The 25,612-nt window shown below is 37.2% G+C and overlaps 4 protein-coding genes across 15 annotated transcripts in view; 2 read left to right on the forward strand and 2 right to left on the reverse strand.

Moving 5' to 3' along the window:
* The window catches only part of Cad96Cb (protocadherin Fat 4-like Cad96Ca), a 40,047-nt gene extending 38,249 nt beyond the window's left edge, over window positions 1–1,798 (forward strand). The window contains exons 19-20 of the mRNA XM_022079823.2: window positions 308–561; window positions 1,105–1,798. Of these exons, the coding sequence (XP_021935515.2) occupies window positions 308–561; window positions 1,105–1,194 (344 nt within the window). The 3' untranslated portion in view covers window positions 1,195–1,798. The remainder of the gene's footprint in view (window positions 1–307; window positions 562–1,104) is intronic.
* Window positions 1–2,662, reverse strand: part of LOC110837569 (serine protease inhibitor 88Ea) — a 76,852-nt gene extending 74,190 nt beyond the window's left edge. Inside the window, exon 1 of the mRNA XM_022079824.2 lies at window positions 2,381–2,662. The gene's annotated coding sequence lies outside the window, so the exon portion shown is untranslated. The remainder of the gene's footprint in view (window positions 1–2,380) is intronic.
* A 1,244-nt stretch (window positions 2,663–3,906) lies between these two features.
* Window positions 3,907–10,178, forward strand: LOC110837570 (uncharacterized). 6 transcript variants are annotated; one of them, XR_015535148.1, is made up of 6 exons: window positions 3,907–4,132; window positions 4,501–4,637; window positions 4,902–5,273; window positions 5,653–5,835; window positions 6,366–8,955; window positions 9,743–10,178. XR_015535148.1 is itself a non-coding variant. In XM_022079829.2 (6 exons), exons 2-5 carry the CDS (start codon window positions 4,565–4,567, stop codon window positions 6,653–6,655), a joined length of 918 nt encoding a protein of 305 aa, XP_021935521.1. In that variant the 5' UTR covers window positions 3,907–4,132; window positions 4,501–4,564; the 3' UTR covers window positions 6,656–6,668; window positions 9,743–10,178. The 6 variants fall into 6 exon arrangements, 4 of the variants coding, with proteins under 4 accessions (XP_021935521.1, XP_021935522.1, XP_087204875.1 ...); XR_015535149.1 differs by having other exon boundaries at window positions 9,752–10,178; XM_022079829.2 differs by having other exon boundaries at window positions 6,366–6,668.
* The window catches only part of LOC110837532 (PHD finger protein MBD-R2), a 31,975-nt gene continuing 13,970 nt past the window's right edge, over window positions 7,608–25,612 (reverse strand). For 4 of the 7 annotated variants that reach the window (XM_087348744.1, XM_087348742.1, XM_087348745.1 and 1 more), the window contains exons 12-24: window positions 25,194–25,468; window positions 23,531–23,628; window positions 21,557–21,912; window positions 20,544–20,783; window positions 18,586–18,815; window positions 18,058–18,264; window positions 16,078–16,140; window positions 13,670–13,758; window positions 13,042–13,208; window positions 12,329–12,466; window positions 10,494–11,566; window positions 9,774–9,929; window positions 7,608–8,417 (exon numbers count right to left, since the gene is read on the reverse strand). In XM_087348744.1, the coding sequence (XP_087204870.1) occupies window positions 8,290–8,417; window positions 9,774–9,929; window positions 10,494–11,566; window positions 12,329–12,466; window positions 13,042–13,208; window positions 13,670–13,758; window positions 16,078–16,140; window positions 18,058–18,264; window positions 18,586–18,815; window positions 20,544–20,783; window positions 21,557–21,912; window positions 23,531–23,628; window positions 25,194–25,468 (3,220 nt within the window). In that variant the 3' untranslated portion in view covers window positions 7,608–8,289. The remainder of the gene's footprint in view (window positions 8,418–9,773; window positions 9,930–10,493; window positions 11,567–12,328; window positions 12,467–13,041; window positions 13,209–13,669; window positions 13,759–16,077; window positions 16,141–18,057; window positions 18,265–18,585; window positions 18,816–20,543; window positions 20,784–21,556; window positions 21,913–23,530; window positions 23,629–25,193; window positions 25,469–25,612) is intronic. The other 3 variants (XM_087348741.1, XM_087348748.1, XM_087348747.1) reach the window with 3 other exon arrangements.

Genomic DNA, 25,612 nt, shown 5'->3' on the forward strand with positions numbered 1-25,612 from the left:
AGGCAACACGGAGTTTTCCTCCGGGGGCTTCCCCGGTTTCTCCGTGGCATCGCAACAATTACTCCATTCACACACAGAAGAAGGCAATGGCAAACCACTTCTGGATCATCTGCCAAGAACGTATATAAACAGGTCCCAGTCCGAGAAAAGGATGGAAGGATCCTGTTCATATGGACCTGTCGTCAGACAGAACACTAAATAAATAAAATAACTGCCAGTCACTGAAAATGCCATGAATATAGTTTTTACACTTTCGTGACCTGTGGTCTATGGGTGGATGCGACGCATCTCATACAAATGTGTGCAGGTATAATGGCGAGGAACACTTCTTCGAGGGAAAGCGTCCGAGGAAAGTGCTCGAATCCTCTGGCCCAGGGACTGAGCTCTGGCAAACACAAAGTGGCTCCAGCGCCACCTCAACTGCCGGATGACGCCAGGACGCCGACACCGACGATCGACAACAACAACCAACTAAAGAATGGAATCAACTGGCCAAGTGGCTCGATTCCCCGGCGAGTCAAGAAACTCAGCTGGGACGACGAATCAAGTCAGCAGAGGAAGGTTAGTGTCTGCTAAACACATTGCTTCACTAACTTTAGCCATTCAATACGCGCTTTGTAACAAAAGGTAACTCAGCCTCAATGGTAAAATTAAGAAACAGACTAGTAATACCCGTTGATATCCAACGGTTCCAGTTAAAATAAAACCTTCATAACGTAAGAAGTATAATTTTCTTTCTGTAACATATGATTTTTTTTAGAAACCCCTGTGTCCACTACTTCGAAGACCTAAGCTGAGGCGACAGGATAATATTAAAATGAATCTTATAGAAAAGGGTGTGAAGACGGACTTGAGTCACGTGGCTCAAGTTAGGGTCCAGTGGCAGGCTCTTATGAACACGGCAATGTCTTGACTCGCTAATTAACTATCAGCTTGTCAAGAAGGATTCAGTTAAATGGACAACCAAACTGCTGTAAAACACACAATCATTCACTATTACGTGAACCTAAATGTGTTTTTCGGGTTGGCAAGTAAATGCACATTTAAATTAGATGAGGCTAAGGATTATCTTATCGCCTGTTCACTTAAATGTTTTGTTTGCAGCTTGAAATGGATCCGGAGGTGAGCGTTACGCCGCTGGCAGTACAAGAGGAACAGTCCTCGGACCAAATGAACCTCACTGTTTATTTCTAACGTCAACTATGACAATAACGCAGCTTCGTCCAAAGATAAACCAATAATCAATTTCTTTTTTCGTAAATAATCGAGTGATAATAGAAGAAAATTCAGAGACATGAGTTCATGTTTGAAAGTGCAGAGTTTCTGAAACAAAAGTGATAGCAATAAATAGAATAAAACGAACTAATGGCATTGTCCACGTCTGCATATGAGCAGCTACCCCTTTGTTCGAATTGTGGTGTGACAATACTCTTAGCGTATTTATGTGAAGTGCTCATATACGAGAGGTGATTTTAATATACTGCTTTGTAACTCACAGCACAGACAATAATTATTCCTGTACATCAATAGAAGTGCCTTGCCGTCTGCTTTACAACGATGTCGTATCCCGAGTGGTGTGTGTGTGTAAACTGCGTCAATTGAAGATCTCAAGTAGCATAGAACCATAATTACAGCTCTGAACCAGTTATGCATATTTTATTACAATTTATTAATCACATTTAATGGCGTTACTAAACACGTCAGAGTGGACTGCTGTACATTTAAAACAGATTTTCGTTACGAAAAGGTATAATTTGTACCTACATAAAGTGTTTTAAATAAATAGACTCTAAACGTTTATTTTTCAAGATTAAAATGGAGTGATTTCCTTAGTAAGTACTGGAAAAGTCTTAGCCAATGCCACCAAGCCCTGCGCGGTCACTGGACTCGCCCAACCATTTTCTCTCAGAAAATCGCTGCCTGTATCGCAACGTATAAATGCCCGTGCATTTTAATTGGTATAGAAAAAATCGGTCGTGGCCTAATTTAAGGTACTATCCTCGCATTTCCCAGACATTACTTAACTAGCCGGTAGAAACCTAAATAAACCGATTTCAGATAAGTCGCACACAAACAATAATTTAATGGAATGCAAACACATTAATCCGTACACGTGTATCTTTTTTAGTTGTACCATACACAGTAATTACATTACGTGGAATATGGCGTTTTCTCAGCAAGAATGACGATGACTTCTGGGACGTTGCACCCTGCAATCTGGTGGATACTGATCGAAGTTTCAGAGGAAATACTGCCCTCATCATCAAGACGATGGGTCAGTTTCTACCAGAATACACAGTGCAACATCCAGAAACTACGTAGGACTAGAGATCCTAGCCTACAGACAAACAAGAAATGCAGTGATAACTTTTGTACTCACCCACAGTTGTCACTGCTGCATGGAAAGCATCGAATGTGGTTCTATTCTGCCTAAATCTGGTACACCCTCACATAACACAACACAACAGCACTTCATAAACACGCATCATGTTCAGAGTTACGTAATTTCGTTGGACTTCGATATTTTAAAAGCATAACCAAATAACCAGTCACTGATGTTGCGTTCTAACAATAATAATACCAGCAGCTTTAACATTGACGAGGTTATGTTACCATGTAGGTAATAGTCCAACCCTCCTTTCGTACCAAAGCACACACCTGCATGCTTCGCTCTGTACTTCACTAATCAAACGTCACTAAAACAAATGAAGCACAATACAGCGTTCAGCGATAACATGCTATGGGTGCGTTCACTGAAACATAGCAAGCCAAATGGGAACAATTACAGACGCACACAAAACAGTGTGTTTCATTGAGTACGAAATTAATAAATATTTATACATCGGCCTACAATTGTTATTGTTATAAAGAAGCACGCAACACATTTCTATGCTTAGGCATAAAGAATATACGTGTATCGGACTAGCTTCGTAATACATATCGAGTAATTTGTAAGGCCATTAATTGCATGTTAACCCTGTTTACAAAATAAAAATATTCTTGTATGACGATACATGGAATATATGCAACTCCGACTGGTGTTTCTAAAAAAAGTAGCCAATTTTTAACACCCTCAGTGGGAAGGTCATTATAATGTAGTAGATCTCAAATTGCCTACTTCGGTGATTATTAAATGTCGATTTTACATTAGGCACTAAACGCACGATCCTGAAAAGTATATTATTAATTACATATGAGGCTTGTGGTTTTTACTGTGGTGAAGATGTGGAGTGCGATATTTTGGGTCATGGCCCCGTGTCGTTCTGCACAAGGTTATTCGTGTAGATTACATACTTCTGACACGTTGGTAACCACGTATAAGACAGCATCGCCAAATCATTATGTACATTAACTTGGATCTTTTCTTGCAACAATTACACATGCATTATAATAAGGGTAGTAATTTCACGGGCGTATAATACATTTTTGGAAATTTATATTTTAATTAATAAATTAGCAGAAGAGTGGAAGGGGGAAGAGGACCACTTCTAATTCAAAATCAGGAAATACCCTAATCGAGTCTCGGCCAGGGAACCGGCTAACCTCAATCCCTTATTGTATTCCTGCGAAAACATCTTTAAAAAAGCCACGACCAGTTACTGTCTGGTCAATTCCAGTTCACAATAATCATAACAAATAACATTGCGACTGAAACAGCGTCGTCTCAAACCCACGTACCAGTCATCAGTTACGTGACTTGAAATGCTGTTTACTTTCTACATTGTGCAAAATGTAGTACCGTGTATTGTACCCATCTTTCTTCAAGATCGAGTTAGTACCAACAGACCCAAATAATGACAGATTCAAATTCTACGGTAATGGCGGCTAATGAAGCCATTAATTCCAGTGACGTATCCTTACTGGTATCTGGCGCGATGCGATGCCTTTCACTTATCACCCTCCGTCTTAGCCAATGAACTATAAGGTTCAGTGGGTCAGCAGGTCGAAGCTCCCGGCCGTATAACCAGGATGTAAGGTACATGTCTACAGCGCAGCAAGATGGCGAATGAAGAGAAAAGGTGGGATAGGAGAGACAAATAGGTTCGCAGAATCAACTTCATGGCCACTGGAGTCTTTGACAGCTTAGTTACCAGCGCTTGAAGGTGGTGTTGGAGCACGATTTACCGGCACGGTGAGTTGGTTTCATACATCTGTTTGGCAAATCGCCTATAAAATGTCATTCGGTGTGTCTTCAGTAGTGGCAGTGCTGCTCTCCGGCTTTTAGCGTCAACATCTTAAATGGTAACGCAACACGTTCCAAAGAGCCTTTATCACGTGTTAACAAATGCTGGTCGACCTAAAGTAAACAAAAATAGATACGACCACTTTCCTTAACGTTCTCCCGAAGTCACCATTGAAGAAATACAGTACACATGCGAACACCTACACGGTTATCCAGCCTGTCGTAAAACAGGAAGAAAACTACTTTTGTCCCCGTAAACAAAATATGTCACCTGCTCTTGTAGTCACCATGATAATAATTATATTTCTTTGCTCTAGTCAGGAACTATAAAAACTGCAAGTCAACAAATTACATTTGATTAGACCAGAACTGTCGACAAACATGAAGAAACTGCTGCCACTACAAACAACACTGACATTCATTTGCATCTTATCTCTACGTGCATATGGAAATGGTATGTATCCATAGCAATGATAGACTTGTAATGATTATCCACGTTGTTTGCTACTCAATTCACCTACAACAGATGTAATATATTCAAGGAGAAAGTCTAAACTTCATAACGGAACAATGTCACTTGGTCATGCAAGTTACAGATGAAAGTGGGAAATTCCTTGGTGATGTCAGCATTTTCATTTTTCCCCCTTTTACTTGGGAGACGTTTAATTAAAAATAGTAATGGTGATGTTTTAAAACATATCCATTTTCCTTCAACCAGTAACCCAGGTGTCAAATTCCACAATTCCAACAACTACTGCCACATCATCAGGAACTGCTGATGATATTAACGAAGATGAACCATCTGATGCTAGGTCATTTATGACGGATGGTATCTGGTCACCATTACTGGAGGACTTGGCAGTTTCCGTAATTTCCCGCGACCAGAAAGTAATGAAGAACAAACCTTATTTCATCACACGACCTGAGGACACGCCAGCCGTAGGGGGAAAGAAGGAGGTCACAGAGACAGACCTATACCTCCTAGGGGCAATTGAGAAGTTGGTTTACCGAGTAGACTTCATGGAGAAGCGACTGAGGAGGACAGAAGAGTTGCTCTATCACGTCATGGCAAACAGTAATAAAAACAATGGTAAGTGAAACGGCCCACCACACATCATTATCTCCTAGACCAGTGATATTCAACCGGGGGTACGCGAAGACATCTTTCGGGGTACGTGAAATTTAAAAAAAAAAATTATGATAAACACTGAATAATCAGTAAAGTAATTTATTTTAGATATAGATTATATACTATGTATAATTTGAATTAAACACCAACAACTTTGGGGGTACAAAGTTGAAGAGAAATTATATCTGGGGGTACGCGAACAAAAGAGGTTGGATACCACTGTCCTAGACCTTTGAATTTCCACGTAGTTTCTCTCAGTAAAGATAAGTCATAAAACAACACCAACACTACAATTAACACTTCCAATTAACAAAATATTTGTTTGCATTTTGACCCACAGAACCCTGCCCTACAAATTTCTCCAGGGTCGGCACTTACTGTTACCACTTCAGTGAGAGAGAGCTGAACTGGAAGTCATCAGCCTCTATGTGTAGGGCACTGGGTTCAAGGCTTGCAGAGTTAGAAACTGTTGAAGAAAATCAAGATGTCGTAGCTCACATGCAAGCCACTTCAACACTTCGAGGTACTTGTAATAAAACTACCACAGCTTGGACAACTTCGGCCCAGCTGCACTCGATCACAAAAGCATATGCTTACTTGTTCTTCTTCAGGCACTATCTTGTCTTCATAATTCCACCCAGTGACCTTGTCACCATTAAATTGACTATAATGATACAGTTTTTGTTTTATTTTGAAAAGCAAAGAAAAAGAAATGACAGTCATGCAATAAAAAGTAAGTGCAGAATTTCAACACATGTTTGAGTTTTTGTGATGTATCATGAGGGCAATATCAACAAAAGAAGACACAAGACTTCTGAACTTGGTGATATATACCCAGAAACGTATTTAGGACCCTAGTCAGTGTACTCCAAAGATATCCAAACGGCTTACAAAATTTTAGCATAGATCTTTCATGATGTGAAAAAAAAAAGCTTTACAACAGTGCAGAGAATGTTATATTCTCCCTTGTCATTTTCATTTACTAGAAATCCATAATATGTAAAAGAATTTATATAACATTTGAAACCTCACACTTGAACTCAACATTTACAGGCAAAGATTTCTGGACAGGCGGGCTGAATCCTGGATTACTCTGGATCTGGTCAAACAGCGCTCGTCCCGTGGCTTCCAACTACACGGAAAATCCGTCAAATAACAACAACATTAAAGGAAATGGCCGATGCTTAAAGCTTGCATATAATCCTACGCTCAGGGGATATGAATACCAGGGATCGGAATGTTCTGTTCGAGCCAGTTATGTTTGCGAGCACGAGGAGAATTCAACGAGCAGAGCACTTGAAAGAATTCAAAAATCTTTACAAGAAAAAAAAATTCTGCAGTGAAAGGGAAGAGAATGTAAGTAAGATTTGAGGTTTTCACAGTGGTGAGTATGAAGATTTCTGTCTTCTGGGTTGTTGCGATTCATCGCCCTGATGACGGAGGCAGTATGACCTCTGAAACATTGGTTAACATCGACCAGACTACACAGCGCAACAACCCAGAAGACAGAAATCTTCAAGAGAATAAAAAGTCCTGAATTTTTTGGGAAATGCTGCTAATCTGTAAACGAGGCAAATGAAGCACATTTCACAAAACCAAATGGTGAAATATACTCGTATAAAAACCGTACGTCAAACACCAAAGACAGTAGCAAAGAACTGTAGGTATGCAAAACGTGGTAACTTTTCAAATAAAGATATTCAGTGAAACTGATTATACAACCTAACATCAATTAGTGCAATTATAAACTAATTAGCAACTTAAAAAACATTTATACCTCAAGTCTTACATTTATATCTTTTATTAAAACTGGGATACTGGGAACGACCCGTTCTTCAAGTGCCTGAGCACTGCGAGTCCCAGCATTTCGTTGGCTTGATCTATGGACATTCGGTAGGACTCCTTGGACGAGGGATCGGCCCGTCGCAAGGCCTCTACCTGTACACGGGACAGCACAACAGAGAAAAACGCGTACAAACATCCATCGCTTGAGTGGGATTCGAACCCACGGTCCCAGCGACCGAGTGGCACTAGACCCACGCCTCAGACTGCGCGGCCACCGTGGACCCCTTTATTAAAACAGTGAAAATAAAGCATGTGCTAAATGTACAATAAATCCCAAAGTTTTGTGTAGTTACCGTATGTTTGCCACTTTGTCCAGTAACCAAACTTTGTACGGACATTACGATGGGAAATGGATTGACCGTGATGGCCCAATCCTGTGGCTGCCAAGACCACATAACTCCTTCAGATAACACGACTGGACACAAAGTAATATAAATAAATTTGAAGATGTATTCTTGCATGCGGCATGTATTTCACATTCTTTCTTCAGTAAAAAAAAGAGCTGTACATTTTTTATGCAACATTGTAAGTTTGTGATGATTCCGTATCTTTGATTTTTACATTGTTAGATTTTTATCATAACTTATACCGATTTCTGAGGGGGAAAAACTGAATTTCATAAATTATAAAATCACATTAATACAAATTTTTACCACTGAGATATGTAAGAGCATTATCACCCTATTCAAATGTCCAGAAGCCACAAGCGCCCAAAAACTCGTAATTAACATCATTACTGTGTTTAGTTAAAATTATGAATATGGCTGTTTCTTTTAATGATCTTTAGATGGTGGAACCTAATGTAAGATTCAGTTGACAATAAAATTTCAATTACAAAATTTCTTCTTCATAATAATACTTGTACAGTCTGAAAGTTCAGTTGTAAATGTAGCAAACAAGCTACTACAGTAAAGCCAACAAAACAATTTAATTTCAGTAAAAATTATAATATCGGCCAACATCGTTATTTTGAGGTACAAGCAACAGACATTTAAAAACTTAAATCCATCTACACTTCTAATCCTAGATGAGAAGAAAAGATACACAAACAGCAGACGGTACACTAATTTCCATCTCCTGATCAGACGTAACGTGAAAGTGCTTACTTCATCCTTCCAAAATTACTATTAGCTCAGTTAAGAGCAGCAATTCTTCGCACAGTGAGGAGATCACGGAGCAGCATCTGAATCGTCTGTTTGGTCTGCGGATAGAAGTCGGGTGCTTCATCTTTTGCGGCGTCTGGGTCTTGAGATTCAAGAGCTGTAAATAATAAACAATGCAATCTGCCTCCTTTCTAGCAATATATACCTTAAGTTTAACAGATACAAATCTTAGTGTCGTATCTCGGCATACGGACAATGAAATACTGCTTCGACTCTTTCATTGCCGAGCTCAAAATAATGCAATGAGTGTTTGCAGCCAATTTCAGTGAAACTCAAATTTTTGCAGCACTATGGACCTGGAAGGGTAGAACATGTGTTGACAATATGCAGAACTAAATATAATTTTCCCTGTTGGGTATCATAATATACAGCATGTTTCAAAAGTAACTTTATAACTTGAGAGCGAGATTTTGGTGAAATGATAGGAGAAACATATAATTTCAGAACATAGAAATGTAGTCAAACACTTCAAGTTTTATGTCCGTCGGATTTTTATGGTTCGATGTGACTTTCATTTGTTATGCAGCAGACGTCCCATCTGTAGTCCATATCTTGCCACACACGGTGTAGCATCACCGGTGTCACTTCAGCAACTGCAGCGGTAATTCAATTTCGGAGTTCGGCCACATTTGCAGGTAAGGGTGGCATGTACACTCAATCTTTAACAAATCCCCACATGGAAAAATCTAAAGGGGTTAGATCCAGGGAGCGAGGTGGCCGTGCTATTGGTGCAGCCCGACCGATCCACCAAACTGGGAAACGGTCGTTGAGGTACTCGCACACTTCTCAAAGGTAATGAGGGGGTCCACTGTCTTGCTGGAGGTGAATGAGTCCTTCATGGTCATCTTCGTCAAGTTGAGGAATGAGGAATTGTTGGAGCATGTCCAGATACACAATGCCGCTAATGGTCTTCTCCATGAAATGTAGGGGCCGGAAGCGCTGGCAGTGGCGGTTTTCGGTACTACAGTTTATGTGCATGAAACTTGATGTGTTTGGCTAAATTTGCATTTAAAAATATTGGGCACATTCTTTATATAAATTTATATTCTCCTGCGAAGTTGTAAAGCTACTTTTGAAACACGGTGTATAGCTTTGTATTTACAGTTCTACCAACTTGTAGGCAGCAGTGTTAGGTCATAAATAGACAGTAGATGACATGACTATAGAAAATATCCTAAATATTGTAAAGAATAAAAAATAATTTCCAATTTATTACGAAAGCCAAGACATTTTATACCAATAGAAATTATGCAGCACTAATTCGTTTCACAATTAACATCTCAAATTGGCAAATAATTATGACAAGAAAGGGCAAAACAATTGCTTTCCTTAGTATGCTATAGAAACCCAACCTGGAAGAATAAACTGTTTAGGAAAAACTTGTCTGTAAATGAGATAATACAATGGTAATCTCTCATACAGAATTTTCAGGTTAAGAGACTACAACACAAACCTGCTACTTGTTCCTCGAGCATCGTCAATCTTGTATCAATTTGTGTCTGGAAATGATCGATGTGATCAAGAAGACAAAGCCGACATTCAACCGGGTCGATGGGCGCTTCAGGTTGAGGTGACCTTGGAGGTTCAGATACAGGAGGACGAGATGGTTCTACAACAGCAAAAATATGTTCCGTTACATGGCAATTTACTAACCACAGACATGAAAACAACAACAAAAAACAATGCTGTATGGCACCACATATGATTTTCAAATATCCTGTGAAAGAAGCAAGATATAAGCTTGAATTGTACACAGAAGTTGCAAAAGAGCAAACATGGCAATGTTTTGTATTAATATGAGAACATCTATATTATCCTTTACAAATGAATATAAAATATATCTCCATACCAATGTAAAGGGAGTGTTTGTTTAATTTATCACTTACAGTAAGATCATTCTTCACAGAGAATAATTCAGTGCAAACTCTAAGATTTGATATTGTCCCAAAACACAACATAAACTTTGGTGGTCACTTGTCAGTCAGTCGCCCACCGTCATCAACCGTGCCACGAAACTAACGGTGGTCATTTCAACACCTGCCCTAGATTCACTAATTTACCAAGTGCCGATACTGACTTATGTAATGGTTCAGTTTACTAAAATGTCTTTATTTCATTCACTTAATTCACTCAATGTGTGTATACCTTTTTGGGACACCTGTATTAAACCTACCTGTTTCTCTCAGATTATCTGCCATAGTGTTGGCAAACTGCATGAGCTCTGATTGGCAGATCGGTAGCTGCAACATGGGATGACCAGATGTTTCCATCTGACTTCCTACACCACCATTACTTAGCGGGTTTGCTGTCTGACTTCCGTTTGTCAGGGCTTGATGCAACAAACCATGACTCTCCGGCTGAGGAATGGTTTCATCAGGTTTCTCTTCACTACTGGACTTCAATGCTCCTTCATCTGGGCTCGAATCAGGTCGCTTACTGACATCTTCTGACAAATTACACATGTCAGTTACTTTTAGTTTTGTAACACAATTTTCTTTCTTTTCAAACTGCACTTCCAGGTTTTTAACGATTGTATCGGAAGTTTCTTCTTTTTCTTGTACTTGTTCTACAGTAGAATGTGCTTCTGATTGTGGTGAATCTGCTTTGCCTGCTACACCTTCTTCAGTCTTCAAGTGCATTTCACCTGTTTTTGTTTCAGTATGTTCATTTAGAGGTAAAGAAGTAGTATCAGAATTACTCTGACCAGTGGTGGATGAAAAATGTTCATTGCTTAATGAAGAACCTACACTAGAAGAAAACATGATTTTATTATCATCTTTCTCTGCAGTAAATGCTTCAGTCTTTGTTCCATTATCTTCTTTCATTGTTTTACTCTGTAATTTGTTCTCATCTTTCACAACATCGACTGAAGAAACAACTTCAGAAGTTTCTGTTTCAACATCTACAATTTCTTCCTGAACCTGCTGTTCTATATTCACTGGATTTTCTTCTGTTACTGAATCTCGTTTACTAGTATCTATATTTACAACTCCTCCATTCCCAGAGTGATCAGTAATGGGTACGATATATTTCTCTTCTGTAACTTTGGGTTTAGCCACATGGTTGCCGTCTGACACCAGCTTCTCCCCGCTGTGAGTGCATGGTGTAGCGTTTTCAAGTTGTGGCTTGAATTCATTTTCAGTCACCGCCTGCGCCTGAGATACAGATGTTTGTAGTGCTGAAGAATTTTCTCCTTCTTTTTCCCAGCTTTTAGCCCATAGATACAATTTTGGGTGATCAGACTTCCTAAAAAACATAATTTACGAATTAAAAATTACACCTGCAGCGCACAACACAACAGAACACCAAACCTGTAGTCTGCAGAATATTTCCAAGTCACTCAACGTTTTACAATCTGAACACTGGGTACTGGGATATTGGGAATGACCCGTTCTTCAAGTGCCTGAACACCGCGGGTCCCAACTTTTCATTGGCTCGAACTATGGACATTCGGTAGGACTCCTTGGACGAGGGATCGGCCCGTCGCGAGGCCTCTACCTGTACACAGGACAGCACAACAGAAAAACGCGTACAAACATCCATGGCTTGAGTGGGATTCGAACCCACGGTCCCAGTGACCAAGTGGCACATGGCCCACGCCTCAGACCGCGCGGCCACTGCGGACCCCACACTGTGTACCCAAGCTTTATATTTGATAAAGAAAGCTTTTATCAGAAGGAATAAAGCCTATCATTTTTGCATGTCTTTCTCAATTGCCGCTACCTTTGAAAAGAGCAACCCATACTTTTAGGAAGGGTACTATTACAACAATTTGTAATTTTCTAGGTAATCATTCTCACATTTAATTTTTGCTCTGTAGCATGTGGTTTCATTACATTTCATTCCTAATATTGTTTGCTGTATACTTTATAAACACCACATTTATAAGAAATTCACAAAGTTTGCAATCAATACCAATTCTCCCTACAAACAAGGACTTCTTTTGCAACTGAAATGTAGCTTGTAATTAACGCTTCACTGTATTCATTGTTTTGTCTTTCTACTCACCCTGCAATATTGACTTTCACCCTCAGACTATGAAGAACCTGCTGAATCTGTAGTAATGACCCTGTCAGATCATGAGATCTCTTTAAAATGGCCTCCCTTTCAAGAATATTTGACTCGTTCTTTGAACGGAAAGACAAACTGAAAGGAAAGTTTATTTTATTAAATTTTTACTCGCTAGTCAAATTGAATGTAATGACATTCATACTTAACTCTAAGCCAGTTGCTACATACAGTATTCATAAATCAAATACACAATAAAATGTTTATCAAGCAAATGTTAACAAATTTACTTACAATCTGCAAAAATATTATCTTTATATTTTTTCAAGGTCACTACATGTTTGTGGCCTTTGCATTAAATGGTTCTAGAATCACCGTCTCCTTCAAAGTTTGTGTGGCTCCTGTGCAAATATTACTGATAGTAGAAAATTAAAAATTAAACTACGAAGGTGGGTGGCCTCCAATGAAGTGACATTCATACAGCGCTTCGTAAAAATCCATCCTCTATTTCACAAGTTATTATGAGAACATACAGAAGCACGTCAGCATACATACAAAGACAGGCGAACACACGCGTGTTAGTACACAAACACGCAGTCATTTATATACTTTATATATATATATATATATTTCCTTGTAAGAATAAGGAAAATGGGATACAAATAATTTTCTATTTATAAATATTTCTTATCCACTATATTCTAAATACATACCTTGGCAGTTTTCCTTCTTTAAGCCAGTCTTGGTCGTGCAAGTATTTCTTTGATTTGCGCTGGCGATATGGATTTAAACAAATAGGACACACATACTTGTCTGGTACTTCTGTTTCCTTTTCAATGTTATTACATATGCCATGTTGCCAGCACAAACAGAGGTCACACTGAGAATGAAATAAAATGACAAATGAGACTGGATAACATGCCATAGCAGTTTGTATCATCAAAATGAGCAGACATCCTGCAGGTATGAAAGTACGCCAATGAGCAAAATGCTGACAACTTGATAGGTTAAATGTTTTATAAAATCTAATCAATAAATCTGAACCATAAAGGCATATATTCAGAATGGCATAAAAAATGGAATAGATGAATGCACATAACAAAGACAGAATAACCAGGAGGTGAGAAGGTGACACAGAAATAGTAGTAGAAAATAAAGCTCAGTACTAAACTCTCATACATTTATATTTTTTGTTAGTATCACAGAACCTTAATCAGTTTTCTTTTTTATGATTAATAGGACTTTTCAATTTTAACCAACAGCAATGTATCTCAAATCCAAAGTAAAGAATAATAAGATACTGGGAATGAAACACACCGCAGAACACTTGTTATACATTACCTGAATCATGAGTCCATCCTCTTCCATGAAACCACATGTGCAGTTAATCAGTTCCTCCTTCCGTAAGTGTTCCACTGGAGAGCGTTCTGCTACGAAAAAAGAAAATATATACACATTTGTAAATTTTAAATCTGAAATCTAAAGTTTATGTCATATTTAAATCTGAAAGATCTCGATGGTTAGAAGTTAAAATTAAATTTATGACGATTTTCATTAAATCAAATACAAAACAAAAAATTATGGATAATGGAAACAACTGATTTTTAACATATGTTAAATTTATGAAAATCTATAAATGAGTAACACTTCTTCACTCACAAAGAAAAACAGATACTATATCTTATACAGTAATCCTTGAATGTTGGGTAAACAAAAAAAATCATAACTTGTAGGATTCGAGGTTTTCACAGTGGTGAGTCTTGCTCCATGTAGTCTAGTAGAAGTTTACTGATGTTTCAGAGGTCCTTGCTGCCTCCCTGATCATGCAGGCAACAAGGACCTCTGAAATATTTATAAACATCTACCAGACTACATGGTGCAACAACCCAGAAGACAGCCATCTTCAATTTGTAACTTGGAAATTATGTACATGTATAATTTTTTAGCCAGTTTCTATTCCGAATGGTATGAAACAAGGAGAAGCTGTATTAAAAATCCTTTCAAATTAAATTTAGGATATGTTATTTTGAACTTAACAAAAATCATGAGAGAATGTAATTGAATGGAACAACTTCTGATCTGTGCTCATAATTATTTATGGGACAAAAATATGAATAACCACAACAGAAAACACACACTCTTCATTAGGCTCTAGCAAAGAAGACTAAAAATTGGTGCATGTTTATGTCTTGTCACTCAGAGCAAAGTCTATAATATGAAGGCAGCAAACAACTACAAATCAACATTTGATTTTCCTAGTTCCTACCTATAAATCTGAATATTAAAATATACAGAATTACAATTTTAGCTTTAGGCTGCTTATTTTGGGTTGTGATGCTGTGCAGTGGAGTTAAAGGTATCCAGTATTTCGAAGGAACATACTGCCTCCAACCAAAGAACAGAAGTGGTGAGAATGGACAAGGGGTGGTTTATGTAGGAAAGAGAAGACAGGAATTAGCTTTGTGGAGAAAAGGAATGGCCATATCACATCCCAGAAACAAGAAGCTGCAAGGATGATGGAGACAGTATGTTCCTTTGAAACCTCTGACACCTCTTCCACCACTATATGGCATTACAACCAAGAAAAAGACACCTGAAAGTTGAATACTGATCAATGAAAAAAACTGAAGCCATACAATTTTGTTATCTGTAATTTTACTTGTTGAAACTTGGTCTCTTATCCTACATAAAAACAGACTAAAGGCATGCTGAGTGAGGGTTATACAAACTCTCATGAATAACTACTATGAAAGTGGCACAGATGGCTTTTGAACCTATGTTTATAATTCTCATTACAGAGCATAAGGTTGACATTAGTTTAATGCTGTGTGTTAATAAATCAATGTGTGCATTTCCCATAATCATTAAAACTGTTCAATCTGTTATACAGTCATGGTGTCCTTTCCATTTTCAACAATTAGAATAATTTATACTACTTTCATATTTATAATGTATATGAACAAATTTCTTATCCATATAATAATAGTTCATATTGTAGTGTATGCTGTGCTCATAAGTAAAATGTATGTACTATATCAAGAGAATGGGTTACATTAACCTCAAAAATATTTCAGGTTATATTTTCCACAGCACATATATATGACATATAACTGTAACTCAGGATATTTTTTTATACCAGCATCCAATGAGTTGAATCATACAAATATCAATCTGAATATGCTTTTCTTTTTCTGGTAATGGCATGACTGCTAGTTTGTTTTACTTGGGAAGTTAATATAACAAACCTTATTCAATACACAATACTGTGAAAATATGAATGACATAGAATAAAATAATAAATACAAAATAAGCAACAGTCCCTCCAGTTCAAACAGAATACAGTATTGTTTCAGAAAGTCTAGTTGTCCCACTAACTAAAACAGAATACATTTCAAGTTAAAAACAGGCTTCTTTCATTGTTAATCAAGGACTAATTTCAATATCACACACCTAATATGAACATTCTGCATTCAAGCCCCATCCATTATTTAAAGTTCTGTGTTAGGGCCAATAACTTAGCTTGCAATTACATATAGTCTTTTAATTATCAGTCTTACTGATCAATATTTTATTTCTATGTTAACTGTAGTTTCAACCTCTACTTGCCTGTTGATTTACCAGTAATATTTTGACAACCAGAATGTCATTCATAGTTAAAATTAATAAGTAGACTACAAAGAGTTACATAGAAGGAACATAAAGAAAATTAAGCTTGGGAGAGGTAAAATAAAAATAAGGTAATGTGATACCTGGAATTTCAAGCAACTTGCTTTCAGCTTGGTCCTGGACGGAGGGAGACAAAATGATGCGACCTACACCCATTGGGGCAAATGAGACAAAGAAAGACACATAGCCACGTTTCAAAACCAAACACATGCAGCAAAGAGTCTTTTTAAGTTGCTATTCCATCTGACAATGCTTTCATTTTTACAACTAATCTCACAGACTGAATAAACTTAAAATATCCAATAAATTCTTATGAAAATAACTAACCTAATCTCAACTCTTTTATAATTCCCATACAATAATTACCATGAATGGCAAATAATAATCAAATTGTTTTTTCCTGCGAGACAATCAACCAAGAAATAATGGCATTCATTGAAATGCATCAGTAGAAGATATTCTACATGAAATGAATTAATCAGTTTCATTCCTTTACAGACTTGATATTAGTAATGTATAATGCCCAGTTTCTTCTCACTTAAATGGCTCTACACCATGGTTACTTGACATCACATAAATCACATGTTAAATATATCATAACCTTATTTCAAGTTACACAATATAATTTACCACTGAAAAACTATACCAACAGTTGAAGATTTCTGTCTTCTGGGTTGTTGCTCTGTGTAGTCTGGTAATGTCAACCAACGTACAATGAGAAACTTTGTAAAATATAGTTTTCCAATTATTATTAGGTTGAAAAAACCAAGGAGGATTGAGTGGGACGTGGGGAGGAGATGAGAAATGCATACAAAATTTTGGTTGGAAAGCCTGAAGGTTAAAACCACTCAGAAAATGTAGGAACACAACAGAGAATAACATTAAAATGAATTAAAGGAAAAAGCGGTTTGAGCATGTGGATTGGGACCATTGGTAGGGTCTTGCACAGTAAAGAACCTTCAGGTTCCAAGAAAAGTGGAAGTACCATACAAGCACTAATAAGGGACCCTCTCCTGCCACCTATCTCATCTTCATTTTCCCTTCAATTCTACTGACCACTCTCCACATATATAAATATCTCACATCCTGATCATGACTCACTTCTGCCTGAAGATGGAGGTGACATGTTTCTCTGATATGTTAGTAATAATCTACAAAACCACAAGTTTTCATAACATTGAAGACCAGAACTGGCATTGTCATCAGTGTAAAAACTTATTTCTCAGACAGGTTGCTATTTTCAACAATATTTGTTAATTATTTTTCATTTCTACATGCCCTAAAGTGGGGAGAAACTTCAAACTCTTATAATAAAAACAAAATATCCTTATAATAACCAAGGTCCCTCAGAAATAAGAACATTGCACTGTCTCTTATAACATTAAATTATGTAAGTGAAAAGCAAAGCACTGTCAATGTTAGGAATAGCAAGTGCATAACCCAATAAAAATGCTTAGTTATAAAACCAGTGATACACCAACAAAAGAAAGCAATGTAATGGTGGATATCAAAATACAATAAAATCCCAATTTAATGTTTCTCTGCAGAGGCAACAGATTTTAAACATAAACTCAGAAATCATAAATGAAAGAAATTTAAAACTGGCAGAATTTCACTAAAACTAGAAAAACTGAACTCAATGAAGGCAAATGAGAAACTGTAAATGAGGATTCTATGGTAATAGAATCTGGGTTATGGCTTAATCTTCGTAAAGTATATTAAACAGAAACTGAAGTTATTGAATTAAATTAAGAGGAATTTGGAGATCAAATCAAACTTTCAAACTCAAATCTTGCAAAATTTCAAACCATATAACAAAGCTTCCACCAGTCAACCTCCAAGAATCATTTTACTGGATGCTAAGCATACAAATCATTTGTATAGATACCAACATAACATTCTCAGTTCGCAATCCTGTTGCTAAAATATACGTATTACGGTTTTTGTGAGGCTCAGTATTTTACCAAGAATAGATCTGAGTTGGAAAGAAGAATGTAAAATTAGTTAACGTGGTGCAGCAAAGGAACTGAATCAGATGATTAACTGTCTCAATGCTTTCATACCATTACTATCTGTGACAATATTTAACTTCTCCAGGTGAACAACAGGTGTCTTCTTTTTGCTGTAACGATACGTTGTGGTAGCACTTCTCCCAGTGCCGACTATTCCTGCTGTTGTAGCTGGAGGCGCTGAAGTTGCCACATCCACACAAGATCCACCATCATCCACTACATCCACATTTGCCAATATATCCAATTTTGATGCTGATGCTGACAACATATGTTTATTAACTGTACAATCAGTGTTCATATATTTGTTACAAATGCATGCATAATTGCTATACTCGATACCTCATACTCTGGTGTTATCGCTATGTTTTAGAATTGCTCTGTTTACAAGCATATAAAGTTAATTCTGTATGCCCAAGTTTCAGTTCAAAAATAGTGATGCACCATGCGTGCATCATACATTCTCGATTATTTTAGAAAATTTTTTTCTTTTCGTCACTACGCCAACATTGCAATTTTTTAACATTCATTATGATGGCAACAACTATAAATAACGTAATTATCAATGAAATAAGTTCTTACCTAACTTACGCCTCTTATACAAAGGTTCAAAATGGAAGTCTGACAGACGGCGTCGACGAATGGTACGAAGAGATTTTGTGAAACTTGTAGAGCCTTGTGGGGTTGTTCCTGATGTCTGAGGGGTAAACCTGAGAGTAGTGGTATGAGTAGATGGTACTTGCCTAGGTCCAACATCAATTACCTCAACATACTCTTCGCCTTCCTCAACTACTGGCAATTTACTCTTCAACCTATAACAAGAAAGTACTGCATATGAGAGTCTGATTTAAGTACAAATACTTTATACATTTTCATCATTAGTTATGTTAAAAATACAAATTCTTGTAATATGCAACTTTCAATAAAATTTTATAAATGTCTCTATATTCTATTCTGATATATAAGGGAAATGATAAATGCATGCAAAATTTTAGTGGCAACACCTGAAGGGAGACTAATGTCACAACAGTGAAGTTACTGGGTAAACATTCCCACCAGAATTTCCCTTACTATTCTCAAACAGCTCCAACCTTTTAGACCAACTGTGATTCCACCTGTACAATACCTGCTCCCCCTCTGAATAGCTACTGTGTTGGTAAGTACAGGGTGGCGCACGAAATGATACCCGACTGAAAGTTTAAATAAAGGCTTTAATATTCATATAATGGGACATATATATCTATGAACACAAAGAACAATTCATGGAGATTTATCCTTTATGGATTACATGCTTAATATGACCACCGTTCTGCCGTGCAACTTCCGAAACACGAACGGCTACGTTCGTGATTACTCGATGGCACATATCCTCCGAAATTTCACCATACATTTAAACAATCAAAGCCCTGAGTTGCATGATTGAGCCTGGTTTTTTTGGAAACAGTTTTTCCTTGAGGTAACCCCAAAGGAAAAATTCGCAGGGGTTTCTGTCCACATCCGTGGCAAGCAGGATATCGGTGGGAATTCACATGTGGACCGAAAGTGTTGTGCAGGAAGTCCAAGAAAACATTTGCTGTGTGCGGTGTAGCCTTCCGGGTTGATTTTCCCGGGCTTCTTTGCATGGCTACTCTGACAGCTTCAATGTTCTTTGGGCTACACACACTTGCGGCACGTCCACGTTTCTTTACCAACACTGTACCATCCTGTTGAAACTGCTGATGAAGTCTGAATAGTTTTTGGAGCAGGGGCCCACCGCGTACCAAAATGGGCATGAAACCGTCTGTGTTTCCACAACACTTTTTGTTTCCGCAAAAAACAAAACTGAACCGTAAGTCTTCCCCTGTCTGCCATCTTCTGCATACTGGCGGGAAAGCACGACATAATCACCTCGCGTTATCTAGGTGATGCATGTGCCACCTAATGGTATCTCCATGAACTACTACACTTACCCACATAACCAAAAACTTCATCCGTAACGTGGTTGCTGATTTATCGTTAAAACAAATAGGGCATCATTTCGTGCGCCACCCTGTAGTTCTACCCAAGCTGCCTGTTACTTTTCTGAACTGTGACTGTCTTTGTGATAATTTTGTTATAATTTTTAAATGTCTGCTTCCCTCTAAAATATTCTTTTCACTTTTTTATTTGAGTAGATTCATGTAAATGGAAAATAAATTATTGTGGGCTTATTTTACTTCGACTGATGCTGATTTTGCAAATATATATATGATAAAACCAATTAACACTGATGAGTTCAATACTTAAATTAATGATAATATAAGTATATTAATGAACAAAAATGAAATTAACTACTGAAATGTAGATGGTAAAATTTATAATGTAAATGCACATTTGTAGCCAATTTCAACAAGTCCTGCTTCTAGTTTCTTCAAATGTGTTACCTACCAAAAAATATGAAACTATATTCTGAGAATAATAATAAATAATATTAAGAGTGGTTCTACCCTGCAAAGAGTAGGAACCATATTCCCCTTGAGGAACTGAAAGAGCATAAAAAATTGACAGAAGAAAATGCTGACCGCTCAGATGCAGATATGTCTTGAACACGTGATGGTGAACGAATTACTGGCATTAAAGTTTTAATTGTAGTCTGTGGATCCTTCTTCTCTTCCCTGTGTGTTATTGCTGTTGCAATATCAGCAACTGGGGTTGATGTATTCTCCCGGTTATCAACAAGTGTTGGCTTCTCTTCACTTGACTCCTTATTCTCGCCAGATGCATCATCAGCTTGTGCTTGTCCATCAGTGTCACCAACCATTCTGATCACCAAAACAAATACCACCACAAAATCCACATGATGTCTCAAATAAATCACCAGTCAATTCTTGTAAAGATTCACTAAACGAATAGCATAGGTACAAAAGCTTCTTCAATTATAGGGGAAAAAATCCTTCAGGAACAGGAAGAAGACATTGGATAGAATACTTCCATTAGGACAGCATATAAATATTACTTAACTTCAAAGACCTTCTCTACCTTACCAAAGCTTATAGAATATGCTACTTCGTACTAGGAAGATGGAATATCAATTGATAAGAATAAAGCAAAATAATAACATACAAGTTTAAAGCACTAGCCACTGAAGCATCTTAAAAGCTTGTGTACAATTCAATCTGTGAATCTTAGCACAGATTCTGAACACCAATGAACATATTTTCTGTAATAAAACAGTAATACTTCCACATTCACTAACACCCCTACCACAAAGTACAGAAGAGTAAAGAGGTATAATTCTGACAGTGGAGTACACATGTGCAATGCAATAGTACATATATGATTACAAAATGTAGAATTTTTAAACAAACTTTTATATATTTAAATTCTGCTGTAACAAACAAAATGCACTGGTCCCTTGAAATTGATAATGAGGTTCCACAGAATAACAGTTAAAACAATTAGCAGCTTTATTTTATGTAATGACAGTTTATGATGCATGAATCCCAGCTTGGATTTCAGTGAATCTAAAAGAGGAAATGCAATTTCTAAAAAATATTAAGATTAAAAAAGGAAATATGCACAAACTTTGACTCACCCTTTCCCAGGTTTTTTTGCAGGTACTGTAGACTGTTGTTTCTCCTTGGTTGTTACCTTCTTTTTTTCAGGTGCAGGACTGCAATCCCCTCCACCTGCAATTCCCCCTACTCCTCCAATCTTACCACTACCAACACCAGCAACAGCAGTTTTAGATTTACGAGTCGGCTCAAAACGATTTGACTTTTCTGAGTAGGTTGTACCACTCACACCAACAGAACCAACACCAGTATATCTTGATTTAGGTATGAGGTCATCAATTGATTCGCCAATTGTTCGAGCATAAGCCAGATCAGCCACATTTGGCGTTGAACCCATGAATTTGTTGTACTCTGGATGATAATGCTTGAGATGCATCTGAAGCAAAATAAAAGGATATAAAATGTCCAATATGTTACTAAACCATGGACAGCAATTTCTACTCAACTGCCTGCATTTCTGATTGCTCATAAACACTGGCGATACACAAATCACTGAGTTCTATTCAAGACAAGTTCAAGAAAATTGGTGAAATAAAATATTATCTGACAAAAAGAGGCAGCCAACTTTGTACTCACTGCCATGAGAACCTTAAATCCTTCGTTTAATGAATTAACTACTATCAACTCTGACCCTGCTTCTTTCACATAACAACCTCACCGAAGGGGCTCCCATCCTGCCCAGCCTTTCCTTTTCCCAGTTTTAGGGATTTAGGGATGAGAAAATAAAAGAAACAGACAGAAATTATGAAAAGTTCAACCTTCTTGAGCTGTAAGTATTAATACACCACAGCATTAACCGCCACGGTGGTCTAGCAGTTAGAACGCTGGGCTTGTGATACTTGTAATACTGGGGTCCCGGGTTCGATTCCCAGCGGTGCTCAGATTTACAACTTGTGTTGGGCACGACCATGGTCCAGGCATCACAGAGTTTTCCTCTGGGGTTTCCCCGCTTTCTCCGTGGCATCCCAATAATTACTACACTTTCATCATTATCTCGCAGAAAGGGGGTCACAGCAGGAGCGTTAAATGTCGCAGTCTCGATCGAAACCATGTACTGATGGGTCGTGAATCCTGCTAACCACCAATGCACACCATGCTGAATGGTGTGTACTGGACACAAAAAACCCACAGCGTTCACACTTTATATGGCATACCTATTAATAGAACTCAAGTTTCTTCAGACATATTTTCTCCATCATATCTAGCAATCTGACCCTGCCACTGAGTAACTCGATGGCATTCTGTCTCAGTTTCACTCACAACAGCCACCCATCAAAAGGCCCATACCTGTTTGAACTGAATTTCACTGATATTTGCTACATACCATAATTATAACAGTCCAACAATTTTGTTCTTGATACCACTTTGATAGTTGTGATGATTTCATTGCCTTTCTTCTAACACATTTATAATTAATGTACTCACTCATACTTCATACCATAATGTCACACTGGTTAATTGTTTTTCAATTACTGCTAGCAGAGCCACCTACTGGTATATGCTTTGAATTGCCACAATCTAATGCAGCATGATAATATTGTTATAATGTACAGCAGAATTATTTTTTTCTTTAAGTGCTTGCAAAATACAGCACAATATATTTAGCTTTAGTTACTGTAACATAATAGGTATACCGATAAACCAAACCAAATCAAACCAGCCAAATAAATACAGGTTATTTTGGTACTATCTTGTAAAGATAAATGGACCATTTGTAAGCATAAACAAATAACATGGCAAAAAACAAAACACAGATAATATGACCCAATAGGCAATAAAGTACAAAGAAACATATCAATAATAGTAGTTTTAACAAATAGTTCCATTTGGGATAATTTTAATATAATTTTATACAAAAGAAATTGGAGCACAGTGAAGTTTCAAATTAAAGGAATATGAAGATATTCTACACATCAAAATGTCACCCTAATAAGATAAATGTAAAACAACATGTATATGGAATTTATGTTTAATTGGATACTTATGTTACCAACCTGTAATAAATTTTCTTTACGGAAATTCTTGCCACAGCCATCTTTCGGACACTTGAATGTATTGTTTTCCATTTGAATTTTTAAGCCACCAACAAGAACTGTAAACAGAACATAGACTCTATCAGTGTCAACTGTTCATGGAACAAAGGATAAAAAAGTATGTTTTATTTTTTGAAAGCATGTACTTAAACCGGTGTTTATTTTGATATATGTTTGTAATTTATCAGCTGTGAAGTATAGATTAGATAAATGGAAACTTTCACAGAACGCATTCTGCAACTTGCACAATGTTCCTTGATCTGTACTGATACAAAACTTGTATCTCTTAATGTAGGTCAATAACTATGACAAAGTACAACTTCAGATAAAGGTACAGATACACTTGCCTAAGTCATTTAATTGTATGCATATAAGACATCATTAATTTTACACAGCAGATAGATAAACACTTTCCTAATAATCTCTGGACTGATAAAACCAATTTTAATGGGACAGAACATAAAAGACATGCATTGAAGATTATAATGACTCAATTTCTGGATAGAGTGTCCACAAACATGACATGTGGTTAGATCTACAAAGTGATTATGAAATTCTGAACAACGATAAAATAAGCACATTTTAAGAGCCATTTTCAAAATAAATTAAAATTAAAAATACAGTGGCAATGTGAATAATCTATACATTCTTTTTGGATTGTCATCTGGGTTGTTGCAAAAGATGATAACATGGCTAAAGAATGTGTTTTTTATCCTCTACATAGAATTTTCTTCAACTCTTTCATCACCTATACCAAACCTAACAGAAGGTAAAAGGAACCTTTCTCAACTACATAGCTAAACATTAATGTGACATTAATACATGCTGACTGTAATGCAATTTCTTCTAACTTCCAATGAGTCCGGTATCTAGCCATGAACAGTTACTCCGACACTATCAAAAAAAAAACACTAAGAAAAACCCTTAGGCTTATGGGTGGGAAAATGAAAAACCACAAACTCATTTAAATTCCAGGCACCAAAGGTAATTAATACACAAAGATGATTACAAACAACACTGAGACAGACCTTGCACATGATGGATAGACCAAGTTACGAGATAAGTAAAGACAGGATAAGATGGGAGGTTGGTAGATAAAATGCAAGAACAGGAAGACAGACAGCTGAAAAGACTCCCATGGAGAAATTATCTTTTCTGATATAATTTGTTTCTTCATAGTCCAAAACCCCAGCACTGAGCTTATAACCTCGGTGTTCAAATTAAGGACAAAATCCAAAAACATGGCATTGAATGTTTTGAAAATTAGACCAACAGCTTATCTAAAGGCACAGTTAACTCACATCTAAAATTATCTGCCTGCAGATAATCTAAGGCCTACTGCATTTTTTAGTACTGATACCTTATCTAACAGGCATTGGAGAAGAAGTAAAGCTATACCATCCCTGACCTCCGCCCCACCAAAAAAAGTAGCAGCTGCAAAAACACCTTTAGCAGGAATTTAAAAATTATGTACACCAAAATGTACAAGATAATTAAGTCACACTAATAAACTTTTTAAATAAATCTTCAGGGAATCAAGAACTCTGTACATTCACAGTAACGTATCTCTGACGTGTTTTCCATTCATAAGGGAGTTAATCTTCCACCTGTACTGTAAACGTACCTTCACCTTCAAGCACTTCAGTCTGAATTTTATTGGCAGGTACTGGAGCTACAGTAGTAGTGTATGGTGGTGGAGGTGTTGACGGTTCAATGTGTTTCTCGCCACTGCCATCTTCAGATTGTAATGCTGATGTGCGTCTAATTTTGGGCAGCAAGGTTTTAACCCGACGCTGTGGCTGCACCTGTGGTTTCTGCTGTAGTGATAATGGTTGCTGTTCTCCCCCATCACCAGCAGGACTTACTACTGTCTTAGTTCTACCACCAGCACCACGACATCTAACAACAATAACATACAATTTAATACTTTTATCATGTGCAGCAGCAGCAGACTGTAACTTACATCCCACATAATCAGCTATAAGTATTTATATAAAAAATAAATAGAGAAATAATGGAAAAATGTTCTGCAGGCAACAAACT

This window comes from Zootermopsis nevadensis, unplaced genomic scaffold (genome assembly GCF_977971745.1).
Source record: "Zootermopsis nevadensis isolate Lab colony 2312 unplaced genomic scaffold, Znev_1.0 Znev_ptg000013l, whole genome shotgun sequence".
NCBI lineage: Eukaryota > Metazoa > Arthropoda > Insecta > Blattodea > Termopsidae > Zootermopsis > Zootermopsis nevadensis.

Excerpts from the sequence above, each read along its gene's own strand:
- LOC110837570 (XM_022079829.2), top strand. The coding sequence starts at position 4,565 with ATGAAGAAACTGCTGCCACTACAAACAACACTGACATTCATTTGCATC. Across the intron at positions 4,638-4,901 it reads TCTACGTGCATATGGAAATG|TAACCCAGGTGTCAAATTCC; the intron begins GTATGTATCCAT and ends TCCTTCAACCAG. Across the intron at positions 5,274-5,652 it reads AAACAGTAATAAAAACAATG|AACCCTGCCCTACAAATTTC; the intron begins GTAAGTGAAACG and ends TTTGACCCACAG.